Here is a 20,406-nt window from a genome sequence, read left to right on the forward strand (position 1 = left end):
TCCCATACAGTAGTGCTCCCAAATCATATTATGCCATACAGTAGTACCCCCAAATCATATTATGCCATAAAGTAGTACCCTCAAATCACATTATGCCACACAGTATTGCCCTCAAATTCCATTATGCCACACAGTATTGCCCCCAAATCATATTATGCCACAATAGTGCCCCAAATCATATTCTGCCATACAGTTCTTACCTTAGATTCATCTCTGAACTCACACTCACTGCCACTCCATGAACTCTGTGTCCTCCCACTCACCTGGCACCCTCCCCATGCTCCTCACCATGATGATTTTGACATTGTTCTTGAAGATGATTTCCCCGCTCTGCATCACCTGCAGCGTTCGGCGGATCGGGAACGGCCCTGTAGGCTGATACAGGCTGCCTGATGCGGGATGTGAGCACTTGTCGGGAGCAAAGTACAGGGGACAGAGGAGGTGAGCATCAGAATTAGTGGGGGAACCGGGAGCAAACCTCAGCAGATCCGCTCAACAAATTTAGTAAGATGGCTGGTTTCTGGGGAGGAGTCCGCCACCAGGAAGTTAGTTAATGTCGGGGCCAGTTACTCATAGGTAATGCTGTCAATTGCAGTGTGTGTGTGTGGGAGGGGGGCTCTGTTTTATATGTTGCCGTGGAGAGACAGAGAGGAAAGTCCAAGAAACCAGTGTACTTGGGACTGATTAGCAGCTGTGTGAGTTGCAAAAGTTTTAAAAAACAAAACAAAAAAACTGCTGGTCAGTGTAGTGCCAGTGTGGATTTCTAAAGCACTTGTCAGCTTTGAAAGAAAAATAGGTTGTAAAACTGCTGGTAATTGTAGTGTCACACCTGGTAGGTCACTAAGATGTGAATTGGGTGTGGTCCAGACAATATGTTATTTGCCTGTGAATGCTGAAGGAAGGAGGAGGCATATTTGATAGCGTTTGAGCATGCCACCATCCGAGCCAAGTGGCCACCTGGAACTTGGTCTTAACACCTGGCTCCCTATCTTTCAGGGGAAGCACAGCACACCTATATAGACCTGGATGAGGACCAGGCTGGCGACTATCAGCGACTGAAAGCTGCCATTTTGGCGAGGGTTGGAGTCATCAGAGCAGGGGAGGCCCAATGATATCATGACTGGAGACTCTCCAAAGATTAACCAGTTCGGGCTTAGCTTGTTGAACTTGGAAGAGCACTGAAGAAGTGGTTATAGCCAGAAAAAAATAGTGCAGGCAGAATGATCGAAATTCTATCCATTGACCATTGCACCTGGGGTATGGACCAAAGGCCCCAAAGGTGGGCACTGCAGGTGGATCCTCAGACGTATGAGAAACTGGCAGCTGGGGTGAAGAGATACAGCGCCTTGCAGTATATAAATACTAATAAACAGATGGTATACTCAATCAAACAGGCGCAAATAATTTAAGAAAGGCTGCTTGTAGTAGAATCAAACAATAGGTCACACCAAAAACCTATACAAACATATGGCTATCTAATAAAGATAATACAAACAAGGGCCAATCTAACCACCTCAAAATACAAGTGAAGAAATAAAAATATAAAAATAAAATAGGTGTTAAAAATTGATATAGAGGAATAATAAATGAAAAGAAAGTAATTGTATGTAAAAAAGGTAAAGGAACAAGTGAACATGATCATTTAACCAAAAACCTAAAGCTTATTTTTATTATCTATATTAGATGGCCTTGCAGTATATGCCCAAACCTCCACTTCAAAGTTTGTGCCTTGGCCAAAACCTGGTAGGTGGAAATGTGGAACGAACATTGATGAGGAAATATTGTCTGACAAAAAGGCAGCCAAAACTACATCAGGACCAATCTGCTTTGAGTACAAAGAGCCTGGACATTTGCAGACACAATGCCCAACATTAGTAGACCCTATGGATTGTTCCTTAGTATGCACACAACCAACCTATCCGAGCTGCTGCACTACGAGTCCAGTTACCAGGAAGTCCTGTTAGTTCCGCATGGTGATGTTTGTGAATCACCATCTGGTGCTTGCTCTGGTATATTTAGGTAGTGAACTATCTTTGGCTTCCAGCTCCATAATACCAGAAAAACTGGCTCACAAATTGCCCAAGGTAAAGGTACTCTGTGTCCACGAGACAGATGATGAATATGACAGGACTCTTTTGCCTCTGGCCATAAGTGGACAGACAGTCACGGTAATAGTGGCAGTTGTCCCAAAAATGCCATACCCTTAATCCTAGGCAGAGACTTTCCGCTGTTCAAGCAGATCATCCAGGAGCAAATCCAGCCAGACACATTGGCAATTGAAGCACCGTCCGAAAGTCCAGCCTTGACGGAGGAGCTTGAGGGAACAGAAAACGGAAAGTGCCATGATCTACCACGAAAACTGAACCAGAAAGTTCAGAGAAAAATACACCTCCTAAGAGGTTGGAGCATAGACAAAGGAGAGCTGCACAAGTGCCAACGCAGAACTGGTTCCTGGCATCGTTTGTTGGCAAGACCTTGGGTGAAGGAGCCACGCCTCCCAATGAGAACTCAGACTGGGCAGGATTGTCTAACCTATTTCCATTAAGAGACTTTGGCCGAGACCAACTTGGAAATGTTGCCTTAGCTAATGTCTACGAGAATGTAGTTGAAATAAATGGGGTAGAGAAGGCTGACAAGCCTGCAGATGGTAAAGAATTATATAGTAAAGAATGATCTGTTATATAGAGTTGCTAATGTACAAGGTGGAACTGTAGAGCAATTGTTAGTGCCACAAATTCATACACCACTTCTTCTCAAAGCTGTGCATACACAGCTGTGTGGGGGACACTTGGGGGAAGATAAAACACGGGCGCGTATATTGCTCCGGTTCAATTGGCCGGGAGTATACGAGGCAATAGAAAGGTTTTGCTGGACATGTCCAGTATGTCAGAGAACATGTCTGAAGCCAGATTACCGGGCCCCGCTAGTTCCCATCCCTGTTGTGCAGACCCCATTTGAGCGTATTGGTATGGATTTGGTAGGCCCATTAGAGAAATGAGCTCATGGCCATCAGTACGTACTGGTCATAGTGGACTATGCAACCAGGTATCCCGAGGCTATACCTTTACGCAATATAAAGTCCAGTACAATAGCAAAAGTACTCCTTCTGTACCAGGTTGGGTATCCCCAACGAAATCTTGACTTATTAGGAACTCTCTTTATGTCCTGTCTAAAGAAAGTGTTGTGATGGTTAAGTGTAGAAATGTTAGACACATCAGTATATCACCCACAGACCGACGGGTTAGAGAAACGTTTTAATAAGACAGTCAAACACATGGTGAGAGAGGCAGTGGCAAAAAAATTGGACTGGGATGTGTTATTACCTTATTTAATGTTTGCAGTGAGGTAGGTACCTCAAGCATCTACAGGGTTCAGCCCCTTCAAATTGTTGTATGGCAGGTAGCCAAGGGGCATTTTGGATGTTCTCAAGTAGGGCTGGAAACAACAGAGCCATAAAGAACCCAATGTGATCCAATTTGTGTCCCAATTGTATGACAGGTTGTGGAAGATCACCCCGTTAATACAACAACATGTGCATGAGGCACAGGCGAGACAAAAAAAGAACTACAATAAGTCAGCTGTAGTTAGGGCTTTCCAACCAGGTGACAAAGTTCTTGTCCTGGTACCCACACAAGAGAGTAAGCTCTTCACAGATTGGCAGGGGCCATATGAAGTAATTGAGGTTGTGGGCCTGTTAATTATAAAGTCAGGTAGGAAGGCAGGAGAAAACCCATTCAGACATATCATGTCAACTTGCTGAAACCATGGCATGATAGGGAAGAGACACAAGCCACATTGGGGTTCTTTTTTGTAATGATTTTAGAAAATTAAAGGAGGTTTTCCATTTTGACACTTACCCGATGCCCAGAATTGATGAACTAGTGGAGACCTTGGCCAATAGTTGGTACCTCACCACGTTAGATCTAACCAAAGGCTACTGGCAGATTCCCCTAACACCATCTTCCAAGGCTAAGACAGCCTTTTCAATCCAAGATAGGTTATTCCTGTACAAAGTACTGCCCTTTGGGCTACATGGGGCTCCAGCCACCTTCCAAAGAGCCATGAATCGGCTCTTAAAATCACACCAGGAGCATGCACCTGCATACTTAGATGACATAGTTATGCACTCCCAGGACTGGGAGACACATCTACCCAAAGTAGTAATATAGTGAAACAGGTAAAACCCCAGCTAGTCTGCAGGAGCAGGCTGCACACAGGGTTAAATTCCCTTCTAGCACACACACACAGATGTACCAAATGGGTATAGTAATTGGTTTGTTGTGTTGTGATTTATTTATAGTGCTAGAGAGGAGGATAAAATCACTGTTTGAATTTGTGGGTGGGGCCACTGATGCCAGTTAGTAGCCAGTTAATAGTGATGAAACTACTGTTTAGCCAGACGTAGGGTTGCGGAAGAAGTTATGATGAAAATTGCTGTTTATGCTATCATGACACTTCCCAAATAAATAGCAAGATTGATTCAGCAGTGCAATGTTTGCCGTACTTTATCACAACAGGCATTGGCACTTAGACAGTCCACTAGCGTTTTTTGTCTTGACCTGGATATAGGTTTGCACTCTCCTCTGATCCAATAACCCATGACAGCAGGTTCCTTTGTGTGATTATAGGCTGGCTGTGGGGCTGTGGATTTGAAACTTGATTAATGTTTCTCAATGAATATGGTGCATGTTGGTCCTTTTTTTTTTTTTGCAGTGGAGATGTGTTCAAAAAGAGCATATTTATATGTTATAAGCAAACATATGTACTGAAGTAATACAAAACAACAAACTGACTGTTTGACCTTTTAGTATTGTAACTCCAAAATAATGAGTAGTGCTTTTGACATGTATGGTTTATTTCTCTTAGATGTAAGAAGTGTTGCAAAACTGAAGACTTTGGTTCTTGATAATATCAAAGGAAAGGAATTTGATGGTAGGGATTGAATTTTGTACTTTGATGTTCTATAATTGTGCACCTATTCTCTAAAAGATAGTCGTAATGTAGAACAAACCGTGGTGTGTTTAGGGGGAAAGAAAGTTGGTTTATAGGTGCCTGGAACAACCATCCCAAGCCAAGAAGCAGTGTCCAAATTTATACTTGGTGCACAAATGCCGCTAAGAATACCAATCTGATGTAGATCCATAAATAATTTATTTAATTGTAGTTTTTAGGCTAAATGAGGGGACGATTCATTAAATATATAGCAAGAATGAGACTATATTTCACACTAGATACTTTCAAATGTATTTTCATTTTGACGCAATACATGTTTCTCAGCCCAAAACATAACTCTAACATTCTAACATTTCTAATTTCTCTACCCTTCTTTTCCTTGTTTTCTGTTTCTGTTTCCCATTGGTTCCCCTGCATCACACACTCCACACAAAATGGCCGCTACGTGCCTCTCTCTTGTAGCCCCAAGCAAACTGGACAAGAAAGTTAACAGGGACATAATGGATGTAATTTATGAACATCCACTCCACAGCCCCAAACAGCTTAAAGACCATGGGGTCTATCATCATCCTCATCATTTATTTATATAGTGCCACCATTTCCGCAGCATTGTACAGAAAAGAGTTGTCATTCACATCAATCCCTGCCCCATTGGAGCTAACAGTCGAAATTCCCTAACACACACACACAGACAAACACACAAGGACTATGGTTAATATTGCCCAAAATGGCTATCACAACTCCTCTCTTGATTTATCAAGGGGTTAACACAAGAGAAATCACAGATTTCAGGCAAAGAGGCATATGCAATTGGAACCTCTGAAATGTGGCAACGCAGCTAGTCTGGCAAACATATAGACGTTTTCAGCAGCCACTCCCCATTGTTCGTGTTTCTCTGCAAGTAGTTCCACTGCACTTTGCATTGCTGGTGTCAGCAACTTTTATTCCCTCATTTTCCCCAGATTTCTATGTCAGAGCTTCTTCTTTGTGGACATCTGAATTATCTGTCGAGGAGAAGGTAGTTGATAGAATCTTGGAAACATTCCCTTCCCTTCTTTGAATGAATCAGATCACCTGTGTCAGGGTGACCATTGCAAGCAATGCCCAGTTTTTAAGCGAAGGCTTTGTGGATAAATTGTTGTAGTATGCCTGCTGTTTCTCATTGAGATACAAGTGCATCTCTTAGTGATGCTGCTCCATCTGCATGATGCAATTGTCATTTTTAATTGTGAATAATATTCCATCTTGGGTCATGTTGTTTAAAAGCTTACAAAAGCCTATGTTGTAAAGGTACACAGAGACAGGACTAGTTTTGTCACACTTTTGGTTTAGCTTACATTTCTTCATGTGTCACCACAGGTCTATTTTTGCAAACAAGGCTTGGCTAGTAGCACAGTACGTGAAACCTTCAAATGCTACATCTTTTTCTGGTTGTTTGCAGGGAATCGGAACACCGCATTCTGTCCTTGATACTCTAGAGTTGTGTGCAAAGGTACCTCTATTCTGAAGATGTTCAAATTGCATACGTTTTTCATTCGAGTGATTGGAAGATGTAAGGGCCCAGGCAACTTCAGTCTCATTACGGTGACAGATTTCTCACAGTACAGGCAGTACTGCTTTTTGTTATATGCTGTGGATTCATCAGTTATTTTGGAGAGTGTTTGGATGGATACTGCTTTAGAATTTCAGCCTTCTGTGTATAAAACACAGCTGCCATTTAGTAGAGAATCATTGTATGAAGAACACTTATTTGTGTTCTTTCTTTTTGCTCCACTACCCCACAATGGTAGATCACCTCTGCTGTTGCTGGTGTCTGAACCACTCTCCTCTGAACTGTAAGGGGCATACTCATCTCCACTGTTCTCCATCCTATAATTGGAATGCCACCAATGAGCTGTGTCATACCCCACTGTTCCTACCCTTCTTTCTGCAGGAGGAAGCTGTAACAGTCTGTTATGTATGTAACACCCCCTTTTCTCGGTTAGGGTGTGTGTACTAATCTTTGTGTCCTATCTGCAAATGGACTCTTTGTCTTCTGTTCAGATTTGTGAAGTGCCTCCACCTTGGTCTAAGTACTGTAGGCTCTTCATGGGGTTGTGTTCTGGAGTTAGCAACACCAGAGAGAAACCAAGGAACCCTCTGCTCACCCTACACTGAACCACAGGCACACACAAAGGAAATGTTCTCACACCAAATTGGTCTTTCTTATTTTATATAAAATTATACTACTATTGAGCTACCATCACCTCTCCTCCGCGTCTGGCTCTGCCTACCACTTTGCCCAGCACTCATCCAGGGGACAGCGACCTGCAGGACAGGGGCAGCTAAGTCCATACCCTCTTGCGAGGGTCCCTGGTGAACACGACATACTCGTTAGACTCCGCACCCCTGAATGAGCAATATCATCTGGCAGATACAAGGGATCCACTAAATATTCTCGGGTTCCGTGACAAAACGCATCCTAACTAACATAGTCAGTTTGATGGGGACTTCATTTTGTATCCCCACTATGGCTGAGGTCCTCACAATGTTGGTGTGTAAACAGGTCAATGTCCCCACAAATATAAGAATAAAAGTATATACACACACATACAGTCATGGGCAAAAATATTGGCACCCTTGCTCTTTTTCAAATAATTCACACATTCCTTTAAAAATAAGGTGAAATTAACAACATTATTGATAAAAAGAACCTGTTTTTTATTTTGAATTTAATACTATAAATCAGAATTTAAAATCAGAAAATGTAAAGAATGATATTGACAAAATTATTGACACAGCAGACTTAATATTTGGTAGCACAGCCTTTGTTCAAAATAACTACAACCAACAGCTTCCTATAGCCATGGATGACCTTTCTGTACGTCTCAGCTGGCAGGTCACTCCACTCTTCTCACGCAAACTGCTTCAGTTCTCCCACATTTGACGGGTGCCTTCTAACAACTGCTGTTTACAAAGCTCTCAACAGGTAGTCCATGGGATTTAAATCGGGACTCATTGCTGGCCACTTCAGAACAGTCCAGCGTCTTGTCTTGAAACCATTCTTCTTCAAAGTGTGTTTGTCCTGCTAGAATACCTATAACCTTTGATGGAGAACCAGGTTTCTGACACTGGGTTCAACATTGTTCCAAAATGGCCTTATAATCTCCATATTTCATGATGCCATGCACACATTCAAAAGTCAGTGTCAGATGAAGCACTGCAGCCCCAAAACATCACTGAACATAGTGATGATGTGCTTTACCAAAAAGCTCTAATTTGGTTTCATTTGTCCTCAGGACATTCTTCCAGAAGGAATTTGACTGGGTCAGGTGTGTTTTAGCAAACGTCAGTCAGGCTTTCATATATCTCACTATCTCAGTAGTGGGGTCCTACTGAGCCTAATACCATATAATCCTATTTCAGTGAGTTGGCAACAGATGGTTTCTCCATCATTTCAACAATCCTGTGCTGCAACCTTCTATCAAGTTCTCTCTTTCCAGGGAGGGCGGCTACAGTGTCATGGGCTTTAAACTTTATAATTACTTTACGTATAGTAAAAAAGTGATCATTAAGGTGTTTGGAGATTTAATTTGTATCCTTGATATTGTCCACGCTTGGCTACAATCTTCTGTATAACCTCCTCAGACTATTCTCTGACTTTCTTTCATGTCTCCATGCTGATTGCAGTACACGCAAGCTCATTTAATGAGTGATTTTTATATTGCAGGCACCTGATAATCACCACAGATGAGTTCAGTTACAAAGTGAAGTGCTTTCAAAGTGGAATAAGCTACAAATTAGTATATCTTTCTGCTTTTTGTGTATTATTCCACTGCACATCAAAGAAATACATATGTGGATACCATATTTTAATGTCAATAATTTTCTGAAAGAAAGGGTGTATTATTAGAATAATCTGCAAGGGTGTCATCCATGGCAATACCTGTGTTTATCACATGATTCCACAATTGGAAATCACCCCTCTTTCCAAAATCCGTTATTTGCACCTGCCAGTGCAGAAGTTGTGTATCTATTGAAGGGAACTTGTTAACTTATAGATTCCTAACTGTTACACATGAACCAGCGGCAGTCAGTGACAGGCTAGAGTCAGTCAGTGACAGGCTAGAGTCAGTCAGTGACAGGCCAGTTCTTGTGCAGGTGGTTCACCATTGTAAGCACTGCTCTAATTATACCAAGATGAAACTATACATCCAGGTGGTGAAGGCCCAGTATGTCATGGCAGACATTTATACCCTGGTGCCCCAAGTGGTTACATTTTTTATCTAATTTCCCCTCTCTATTTCACATGTATGCAGTAATCTCCATAAGCTCATTTATGTTTTAATTCCCTATAAAAGTGATTGATCATATTAACAGTTTTGTTCTGGAACTACACTAGGCAGACATAGTACTGCTGTATTTTTTTCTCCTTGCAGGAATGAATGCCCACTGGCTTCTCGTAAGGAAAATAAGAATTGAATTGATACAAGCTATGAAAATTGCATTGGAAGAATTTATTGATTTAGGTAAAATGTGGAAAACTATTTTGTTATTAAACGAGTCTGCTATGCTGTATGTTATAATAACTAAATATTTCTAAAGAACTTGTAATTTGTAGGTCTTTAAGTGGAAAAGGTTAAACCAGCTGGTTTACTCACCAAATGGATGTGAGTCATGCTTGTACCTTTTCAGCTGAGTGGGTTTGCTGTGTCTGTTCACTCTGTACCAGTTTACAATAAGCTTGGGAAATATACTTTCTGGGATATGTTAGGAGGCCCAAGAAGTCAACTTGTCTCCCATAGTTAGAAGAAGCTATTCCTAATACTGCAAAAAAAAGTGGTTAGGCCACATACCCGCCGGATGTTTTCTTGAATTTTTTTAGCGCTAGTTAAACAACATGACAGGTGCCATTGTTATTGACATGCGTTTTACTAATTGTTGTAGGCATTTTTGATGTTTTAGCTAAAAAAAAGCCAGTGTAATACTTATCTATAATATCAGTTTAGGGAATACTAGTCAGACAGTCTCATTTGACTCATCAGGATTTCCCTTGGATAACAGAAAAAAAAAAAGAAGAAAATATGACCTTTATTTCTTGGCCCTATAACTGGTTCAGTATCTCACTAAAGTTCCCCAGAAAGAACTGTCTAGCGCTGAAATATATTTTCCACATAATTCTTTTTTAGCAATAGTATTTATAACTGGTGTATGTTTGTCTTGGAATTTATTAAGCTGCATTAAGAGAAGGAGCGCTATAATAATTCTTTCACTTAAATAAATTTCCCCAAAAATTATATTGTTGGCATTGCACTAAAAATGTACCCCAAAATTGTGAGACCAAACCACTTTCTGGCAACGTAATTAGGTATGTAGTGTAAAAATAGGACAGTTGGGGGAATTATTTTCTCCAATGCTCAATTGTTTTGATTGCTGGAAAGAAATTTATTAGGTCTTCCTTCGTCTAAGTAGTTCCAATCAACATCATTAGAATAAACTGTGTGTCAGTATTTACCTATATTTTGATCCACAAATGTAGTATTACATTTCAACCAATTGTAACTGTTAATGTGTTTATAATCAAATATCAAAAAAATATTTATTTTTCAGCTTGCTCAGAGGATTGCTGTAAGTACAATTATCTTCTTTCAATATTTTTCTCTGTGCTTTATTTTCTAATTTTCCAAAAGAAAAGGTTTACATGTAGCAGAGAATGTGGAAGCTAACAAAAATATAGGACGGAAAAGTAAGGTAAAACACGTAGGATACACTCAGGGGCGGATCTAGAGAATTCTTCTACCCGGGGCGATTTAGGGGGGGGGCGCCCCCTTTTTTACATCTGAGGCTGCCGGCGGCTGCATACTATGTGCAGGTCCGTTCAGCAGTGACAGGTAGGGAGAGTGTGCTGCCCGGCCGCTCTGATTGTGTTTAAAACACAATCAGAGCAGCCGGGCAGCACACTGTCCCTGCCTGTCACTGCCTAACGGACTTGCACATAGTGTGCAGCCGCCGGCAGCAAGCCCCTGCGAGGGGGGGGGGCGATCGCCCCCTGGATCCGCCACTGGATACACTTGAACTGCAACAAAACCTCCAGCCAGATGAATTTGTCCAAACTTGAAATTCATACAAATTTCTTCATTTCAGACTAACAACTTGCGAGTTGGGCCTGATTTGGATGCAATCTGAGAATAAAAAATGGTCTTTCCAAAATAAGACCGATCACAGTAAAGTTAAATAGAAATAGTCACAGTAGTCATTATCACATGACCAAAACGCTGTAAAAGTACCACTTATCTAATTCTACACTGATTCTTCCTGCTTCCGTGAGAGAAAAATGTCTGTCAGTGCCTTTAGTTAGTGACTATTGTCTATTTTACACAGCTCTGCCATGTATGTATGTATGTATGTGCTAAAACACAAATTGTTTGTCTTTTGAAAAGCTTTTTTTTCCACTCAGATGTCACAGTGAATATTGTTGAAATTCTTTTAATTTTATTAAAAAATGCAATATAGTAAAATTTGGCTTATATGAAGGGTGAAGAAATAAAGTGCAAATTTAAACCACAAAAGCTAATAAACAATGCAGACAAGCAGGGCCGGAGGAACACGGTAAGCGGGGTAAGCATGGCGTGAGGGGCGCCAAGCCTGACAGGCGCTCCCCCCACCTGCGATCCCCTGCTTCTCTGCCTAGAAAAATAAAGTAAAAAAAAATGTCTCTGATGGACCGACGCCCCCCTGCCCTCCCATGCCCTTTTCCCTGCGCACTGAATGCCGGACGTGACATCATCACACCCGACATTTGCAGTGAGGCGCGCACAGAGAGGAGCCGTGAACAACACAGAAGAGAAGAAGGGAACGAAAAGAAAACAGAAAAGAAGAAAGAAGGCAATTCAACGGCAAGTGAAGGGGAGAAAAAACAGCATGAAGGGTGCATCATGAAAGAGGGGAGACCAAAGGAAGAAAAAACTGCAAAAACGGCACAGCATGAAAGAGGGGAGACAAGGTTGAGAAAAAACAGCATAAAGGGTACAGTATGAAAGAGGGGAGACAAAGGGGAGAAAAATCAGCATCTTGTAGCCAGCGGTATAGCGGGATGAGATGGAGCGTAAGCTTTTGTGGCCAGCGGTATAGTAGGATGAGATGGAGCGTAAGCTCTTGTAGCCAGCGGTATAGCGGGATGAGATGGAGCGTAAGCTCTTGTAGCCAGCGGTATAGCGCGATGAGATGGAGCGCAAGCTCTTGTAGACAATGGTACAGTGAGATCAGATGGAGCGTAAGCTCTTGTAGACAGCGGTACAGTGGAGAGGTGGAGCGAGAGCTCTGACGACCAATGGAATGCACAGGAAGCAATGGAGCCACGTCTGATACCAGGCAGGTAACACGATCAACAGGCACTGAGCTGTACAGACCCGAAAACAGGACGCCGATGGCCGGAGCACGGAGGTCAGCGGGAGGCAGGTAAGTGTGTCGGACCATGGTTGTAGAAACCAAAGGTCCGCCGTGTGACAAAGAGGGGAAAGAAATTAGAGAGCAAACAGCATAAAGGGCACAGTAAAGAAAGAAGACAATTGAAAGGTAAGGGAAGGGTAGAAAAACAGCATGAAGAGCGCAACATGAAAGAGGGGAGACCAAAGGGAGAAAAAACTGCATAAACGGCACAGCATGAAAAAGGGGAAACAAATTGGAAAACAAACAGCATGAAGGGCACAGCATGAAAGAGGGGAGACCTAAAGGAAAACTTTTCGTCTGGTTGACTAATTGGCAGTTGCCCATCATAGAAAGGTTTGCTTAAGTACTGAAACATGAGATTGCAGTTTGCGTTTATGATAACCACTTTAAAGCATATTCATCAACACTGGAAAAAGTAGAAAAGTACATAGTAGCTGTAACACACAGTCAAACCTCACAAATATTATCTAGGCCTATTTAATTGTGTTTAGTACATATGCTAAACATAGCTTTGTTATCCTTCTGAGCTAGCATTAGTGACACTTTTTAAAAGATGTTGAACAAAAATATAATAATGTATAAATCCAATTCACATTAGGCAAATACAATGTGGTGATCCACCCTCCCTGATCCACCTAACCATGCCCACATTCTGAAAAACCATGCCCAGTTAGTTAGTGTACTTTTAACTGAATAGAAAATGACTGTGTAGCGCCTGCGGGGAACAGGACAGACGCAACACAAAAGAACTTACCTTGTAAATGATGGTCGCCTCCAATATCCCAGCTGCGACCCGATCCCAGTAGATCCCTTGTCACCTCCAACCACGTCCCTCTAAGAAAGAGACAGAGATTATGGCCGTGCCTACCAGGTAAGGGCTGTCCGAGAATACGGCAATGAACAAGGACACTCTAAGTCCAAGTCCCCTTGCCGCCTCCGCATTTTGCTCTTGCCAAGGTACGGGGGACTACAGGCACTTGAGACCAGGACTATTCCCGCCTCAAGTACCTCGCACACCACCCGGTGAGGGCCTAACCGAAAGGAGGAATCGAGCGTGATACTCACCAGGACACTCCCACTTCCAATCCGGTTCTCCTGCACCTTCCCGACACCTGCGGATGATAAGGAACACACAGCCCCCCTCTGCACTTTCAGTGAGACTAAGATGGGCACCCACAAACCTAAACTGACTACAACAGCGACCCGACCCTAACAACACTCTAATGGTCGGCAACGCAACTAAGTCAAACAACTATGACTAACTAGGTGTGGTGCACTAACGGAACTGCTCACTACACACTACGGGGAACACCAGCCAGTGTTCACGGACTATACCGGAGGGCGGTTCCTAACCCCCTTACCCAGGTCTAACCAAGGAGACTGTCTCCTTACGATGGGGTCACCCACGGACCCTAAGGACCGGCTGAGGCTCGCTGGAACAGCTCACTAACCCGTGGGCCGACTGCCGCACGGAACAGCCGATCGAAACTGAACCGCCCGACTGCCTGTACTCGGGTATCTGACACGTGTCCTTATGTCCGGAGCCACAGGTCCACCTGCACGGAACCGGCCTTGGGGACCCTCAACCAGAACCACGGGCCGCCCCTGGAACTGCCTTAAGGTGTGCTGCACTGCCACCGACTTACTCAGCCAACCCCTCTGGGAACCAGTGTGACCCCAGGGACCTAAGGGACGGGAAAACTACGTATGTTCTTCCCTGACTATGTGTAAGCTGGTAATCTACACTTGTCCCCACAGCACGGGTTAGCACAGGAAAACACAGGAAGCAAGAGCCTACCTTTAATGGGGGCCTGACGTCTTGCCCCTGGACACAATTATGTAGCACACCCAAAATACCGTAATACAAACAATACTCGCCGCACAAACAGAATAAATACAGTATACAGTACTTTGCACGCTACTCACCAGAGCACACCGCTGCTAGCCAACCAGTTGGTTGCTACAGCACCACAGGAGCCTCCGCTCTACTGTACCTCCTAACTCTGTGTGCTCACCTCACACAGGACCGCGCCTACACTCACGAGGCTCTCATGCCTCTACCACACACCACCAGGGCCTTATGCCCTACACACCATGGGCCTCTGCCCAGCTACACACAGCCCCCTCTCTAACTCAGGGCTCTGAGCCCACTAACTAGGGCCTTGTGCCCTGCTACCTGGGGCTCTAGCCCCTGCCTACTTAGGCCTGTGGCCTCCCTGACTATCTACTAGGGCCTTGTGCCCTTTAAAGCCTATGGGCTACCAGCCCCTACTCAGGCCTTGTGGCCTTCATATGGCCTCTAGGCCACTACCTACCTAAGGGCCTTGTGCCCTTGTACCTGGGGACTCTGAGCCTCCCCTCACTCTCTAGCTAATAGGGGCTTGTCCCCTTTAACAACAATATAGCCTACTGGCCCACTACTTGTTCGGGGCCTAGTGCCCAGGTCCCTGGGCCTTGTGCCCCTAATTTACTGTCTCCACGGGCCTTGTGCCCGACCGTGGCCACGGGCCTAGTGCCCGACCTAACGCTGAGGCTACTTACCTGCTCTGCGCAGGCCTCTCAGCTTGCCACGCCGTCTTCCTTCTTCTTTCTCCGGGTCTTCCAGACCCTCCAGCCGGTGGCGCCTCTTCTCCTCTTCGGCGCTGTTGAGGGCTGCTTGGCGGGGGCGCTCTTAGCCCTTACAAGGGCTCCCCGCTGACGTTCTCTGCTCCGGCGGCTTGCTTGTAGTCTTCTTTCTCCGCCGCTGCTCCAGACGTCTGCTTCCTTCCCCCGCCGACGGATTTCTCGCAAAATGGCGCCGCCCGGCGACTTATATAGTCGGCGGCGTGACGTTATTAGCCGGCGTGAGCGCCGTTTGGCTCGCGTCTGCGCCAATCGTTTAAATGGCCGGGCGCGAGCCGTGATTGGCTCGCGTATCCGGCCGCTGATTGGCCAGCGGGGGAAGATGAGCCCTGATTGGCTCATCCTTCCTCCGCTGCCAGAACCTGCAAGAAAGAGGACATACTTACCGCCGCTGGAGCGCTGGACGGGTAAGTCACTTCTTTCTTCTTTTTTCTTGCTGGGCACCGCCATCGGGGTCCTCTTCAGCCCCTCCAGGGGCGCGGTAGCATCGGGCATCTTCGCCCGCTTCTCAGGCACCGGGGACATCCTTACAACTGCTAGTGTGGAATAATAATAATAATAATAATAATAATAATCTGTACCCTGTTTGTCATGATCTAACTTTACAGATGTGTATACTTTTAAACAGGGAAATGTTTCCTTAATCTCATTACAGAAAGCATAATTAGTATATTTTGAAATAGCAGCTCAATGTTTGCATGTAGTATATAACCACATCTGTGTTCATAGCTGTGACAGAGGGATCAGTACTTGACTGCTGGACATGTTATCGAGTTAGAGCTCAATGTTTTGATGGATCGGTGTGTGGAGGTATTTAGCATTTTAGTTTATATTACTAAACTTTATGGATCATTAAGGCACACATACTGAGCTCAGCATGAATTTGTTTTAAATTGCACTGAAATCGGCTCTGCATACTCCAAAAGTTAACAAGGAACAGATGTAAAGATACCTGTGGTGTTCACTACAGATGTAGGTTTACTCTGCTCTACTAGACCAGACATTGCAGGATACATACAATACCTATACGGAATATAAAATATCAAAAGAACGCACAGAAGAACAAAAAAATAGGCACTTAATGTTACCTGACAATAATATAGTCATTTATGATTAAACACAGATTTTTTTTTTTAAAAAAAGTTGTTTTTTTTTAATAGTTTTTATCCCTTGGAAAAACAGTTATTAGACTGTCCTTAATGTATACTGAACATTTTTATAGTTTCTCCTGATTGCAGACACGTTATAGCATACATATGATACTGATATCACTAGGTCTCATGACTTAGACTAGTCCTATGGATGGGGGGTACCTTTTAACATTCACCGGATCCCAGACAACGGATACCCCGACAGGAATATACCTAAGGTGTATTCCACGACAGACTGGTAATAATGACACATTCAAACTCTGACCTGAAACACTGCCGACGGATGGAGATCCCGGCATGTAACGATGACGTCACTTTCAAGCTCCACACTATGTTTGCAGCCTTTAACCTCGATTTTTTAAGGAGGCACCGCCTGTACAATGTTCTTTAGAAAGCTTAATAGATTGTACAGGCGGCACCTCTTTAAAAGAACAGGTTAACAGCCGCAAACATAGTGTGGAGCTTGAAAGTGACATCATCGCTACCTGCCAGGTTCATAGGCTGTAGTAAGTGTCCCTTACGTACGAAGACAGAGCAGACAGAGCTGTGCTTTCTGACATATGGGCCAGTGGTGGGCATGCGCAGACTGATTTTGCACACGATACGCTCAATATCAGCAGATACGTGCCTTAATGACTCATTCCCTGTGTATATTTTTCATAAATTCTACTTAAAACAATGTTATATTGAGAATATCAACAAATTAGGAGCTGCATCATCCATTAAGCAACCTAAGCCTGTGCCTAGGGCCCAGTGGACACTGAGTGGACCTGATTACCCTATTCCATCAGGAAACAGAGGGGGTAAAGGATCCCAAACCAGTATCTTGCCTAGGGATCCAGGGGGGATTAATCAGGCTCTGCTCAAATCATTGTTCCTTGCCCTATCTGAAAAATAGCACAAAGTGATTATTTAAGTGTATAAAAATGTATAAAAATCACTAACTTCCATACTACGCTTATCTCTATGACCAAAATAAATATTTAGACTATGCCTAGTACCCAATGACCATGCTATCTCATTTACACATGCTTAAAGGGGCAACAGTGCTTGTAAGTAGGTCTTTGTATTGACATTTTTGACAACTGATCTGTAGAAAATATATTTGAGTACCGGTAATAATTACTGAATAAAAAATAGTGTATGTTAATGTTTCTGTATAGTATCTTTTAATATTGCATTTTAAAATTGTTAGTGGGGAATTTAGTTGATAGCATTACTTGTGAGAATAACGCGGCCCATTATTACAGTAATAGATGCGCATTATTACCGTTAGCACAGTCGTTTCTGAGAGCCGCGAGCAGAAATCTGCGTTAAAATTATCATACCAATGGTAATAGTGCGCGGGACATATTATTCTCACGAGTAATACTGTCAATTGATTTCATCCCCCCTTAATGTACTATTTCATGTTTCTTATGTGTTTAATCTATATTCTCACAGGGCAAGATGATCGTGATGCAGAGATAAAGGAAATGACTGTTTATCTTTTTCTAGTAGTACAATTTACAGTTCTATCCTCCATCTTGATATTGTAAGTTGATTTTCAAACCTTTAAAAAAAACTGGTTGTGTTTTACATAGTAATTAGTGGGCGGGATAAAGAATGTTTAAGGTATTCAAAGATAACTTCCAATCTTGTTTACTCTTTGTATATTGCTTTTCTATAAATGTAACCAAAGCAATAAAAAACAAGAACTCCTAGTGCAACGAAATATGGCTGAAAATTCTAAAATAAATGAATACATACTATATATATGTACAAACAATTATATAAGTAAAGCTCAATCTGAATTTGTTTTCGCTGCTGTACTAGGAGAATGTCAAATTGCCAAAAGAAAGAACAGTAAGAAAGAAGACAAATGAGTATCACTAAAACAAAATATTCACCAATCATTCTCACAAAAATAATTGATAAGGAATAAATATCATTCTTAATACTACTCAACAACAACTGAGCCTCTTGACTATGTCTACATGCTTTTATGTATTGAGTTGCTGATACATGATTGGCTGATTAAATATTTGCATTAACGAGCAGCTAAACAGGTGTACCTAATAAAGTGGCCACTGAGTGTTTATAAATACATGTATATAATAAGAGATATACGCTTAATACAATAGACATCGTGAATTACAAACCCATTCTGACAGAGAAGTGAATGTGAGAATAAGTTCTTAACTTGGGAATAGGGAGAAATTTAGGTGTCATCAAATGGTGATCATGGCTTTTATTGAATTTTGGAGTTCTGGGGATTTCTCAGATATGTGGTAGTGGCAGTAGTTTGAGTGATAATATGAAACGGGGTTATATGTAATCTAATGGGTCTTGTGATTATCATACATAATAGTTTGTGTAGTACTTTATATTGCTTTTGATGGCAGTTTAAAATATCAAACATAGTTTATTGCTGCTTAAGTCTCATTAAAGCCACACAAGTGTTTTTGTTATTCAGGGAAGGTGAAGGAATATCCATTGTACTTGTCATGTAGGTATTTAATGCCAGAACAACCATTTTCAAACAGCAGTGAGAGGTATTTTTCTGTGAAAAGTGTTCCCATCACATTTATTCTTGGAATCATTAAGCTGCTAAATGTACTTTCAATTTCCTACAGTACCAGCAGGATGTGATAAACAGAGCGGAAAGCATCACTTTCTGTCTGTTACGTCCAGTGAGAACCCATTCTTGGCACAGGCTGCTGGTGGCATCAGCGGCATTGTTTATATTGTACTATGACGCACCTACCCTGTGGGAAGAAGAACCATTTAATTGCACAAAATAATAGTTGCTTTAAAGAAGTACCAGCCATTGCTTGTAAGAGATTATAAAAAAAAAATAAAAAAAAATATCTCTACTCCGCTTACGAGCATAGGAATTGATGTGATACTGATGTAGGGACATCTTCCCTACTCTGCTAGTTATTTTGATAGATTTAAATAAATTTGTAAAATGATCATTAACGTGCAACTGTAAAATTATTACAATAAATTTGGATAAAAAAATATTGAAACATAAACAGATTTGGATGAGGTTCACTAACAAAGGATAAAATACAAAATTCTACTTACCTTTGATGAAAAATTAAACCTAATCCAATGGATCCCCCACTTATACTTATAGTGTTTTAGCATTGGATTATTTCTCATACTACAGCTTTGCTGATTTAATATTGTCATTGCTGCTCCCACAGAGTACTTCCATTCATACAAATAGGAAGTCGACAGGGGGTGGGCATTGACAGCAACTTCTATGTCAGTTTTGAAAGCCCACCTTAGTAGGAGAGAGAATCACAGCATTGGACCTTGGGAGTCTTCAGGTGACCAACTGTATCAAGGGCAACTATATTTTATCCTTTCTTAGTGAAGACCACCCAAAACTACATTTTTAGTTCGGGTGCAGTTATCCATTAAGTAGGGAAAGACTCAAAATGAGAAGAAATGTATTTTGGGCAAACAACCTAATTTGGTGTTCAAAAACTAGAATTTTATTTAGGTAATTGAAATATTGATATGTGAAAGGCAGACATCCATTTATATCTTTAACTATTCGTACATAATTGTTTAAGAATGTGAAATGTCAAATATGAAAAATGCACAAAAATAATCTATGTCTTTCCTTCAGGTGCTATATTTTCATTTATCATTATTCTAAAGTAAAACTTACGTTAACTGGCAAGGAAAAAGAAACTGGACTGTTAGCCAAGAGAGATCTGGAAGCTAATGAAGATGATTAAACTGATGTTGATTAGGAGAATGATGATGATACTGTTGATAATTGATGATGATAACAAGAAAAAATGCATACATAATTTATTTTATTTATTGCATTCTTGCATATTAATGTAATAAAACACAAATATATAAACAAATTGTATTAATCACTTGTATTCTCTATTATTTCAACAATGTCAGTACAATAAATACAAATTATTAAATAGAACACAATACATTCTGGTCAGTTTTGCTTAATCATTTGATAGTGTTCTTCAACTAGACATCCATCCAGAAAAAGGAGCTTGTGTATGTAGACTTTGTGCCTTGCCTGGTTTCCAGATGTAAAATATATTACACAAGATGTTAAATGTTTTGTTTAGACAAAACAGAGAAAAAGATAGGGATTCTTTATAGAATTACATATTTGGAAGCACTGTTATATCTTATATATAAAAAACATTGATCTGTTTGTCTGTTTGGTTATGCCTTCGGACATACCTGTACCGGTTGGGATCAAACCAACACGAGGTGGTCCAGT

The 20,406-nt window shown here is 41.9% G+C and overlaps 1 protein-coding gene across 1 annotated transcript; it reads left to right on the forward strand.

The window, feature by feature from the left end:
• Nucleotides 1–1,861: 1,861 nt before the first annotated feature.
• On the forward strand, nucleotides 1,862–20,000 carry IZUMO3 (IZUMO family member 3). Its single transcript, XM_075189608.1, has 8 exons — nucleotides 1,862–1,973; nucleotides 2,214–2,399; nucleotides 4,867–4,932; nucleotides 9,372–9,461; nucleotides 10,543–10,560; nucleotides 15,733–15,813; nucleotides 17,598–17,688; nucleotides 19,777–20,000. Exons 1-8 carry the CDS (start codon nucleotides 1,862–1,864, stop codon nucleotides 19,886–19,888), a joined length of 756 nt encoding a protein of 251 aa, XP_075045709.1. The 3' UTR covers nucleotides 19,889–20,000.
• The last annotated feature ends 406 nt before the right edge of the window (nucleotides 20,001–20,406 follow it).

The sequence above is a fragment of the Mixophyes fleayi genome, chromosome 11, assembly GCF_038048845.1.
Source record: "Mixophyes fleayi isolate aMixFle1 chromosome 11, aMixFle1.hap1, whole genome shotgun sequence".
NCBI lineage: Eukaryota > Metazoa > Chordata > Amphibia > Anura > Limnodynastidae > Mixophyes > Mixophyes fleayi.

What these genes read in the sequence shown, in the direction of transcription:
- IZUMO3 (XM_075189608.1), top strand. Translation starts at nt 1,862, where the DNA reads ATGCCCAACATTAGTAGACCCTATGGATTGTTCCTTAGTATGCACACA. An exon ending in AGTCCTGTTAGTTCCGCATG is followed by an intron (nt 1,974 to 2,213) that starts GTGATGTTTGTG and finishes CCTTAATCCTAG; the next exon opens with GCAGAGACTTTCCGCTGTTC. An exon ending in CAAAGGAAAGGAATTTGATG is followed by an intron (nt 4,933 to 9,371) that starts GTAGGGATTGAA and finishes TTCTCCTTGCAG; the next exon opens with GAATGAATGCCCACTGGCTT.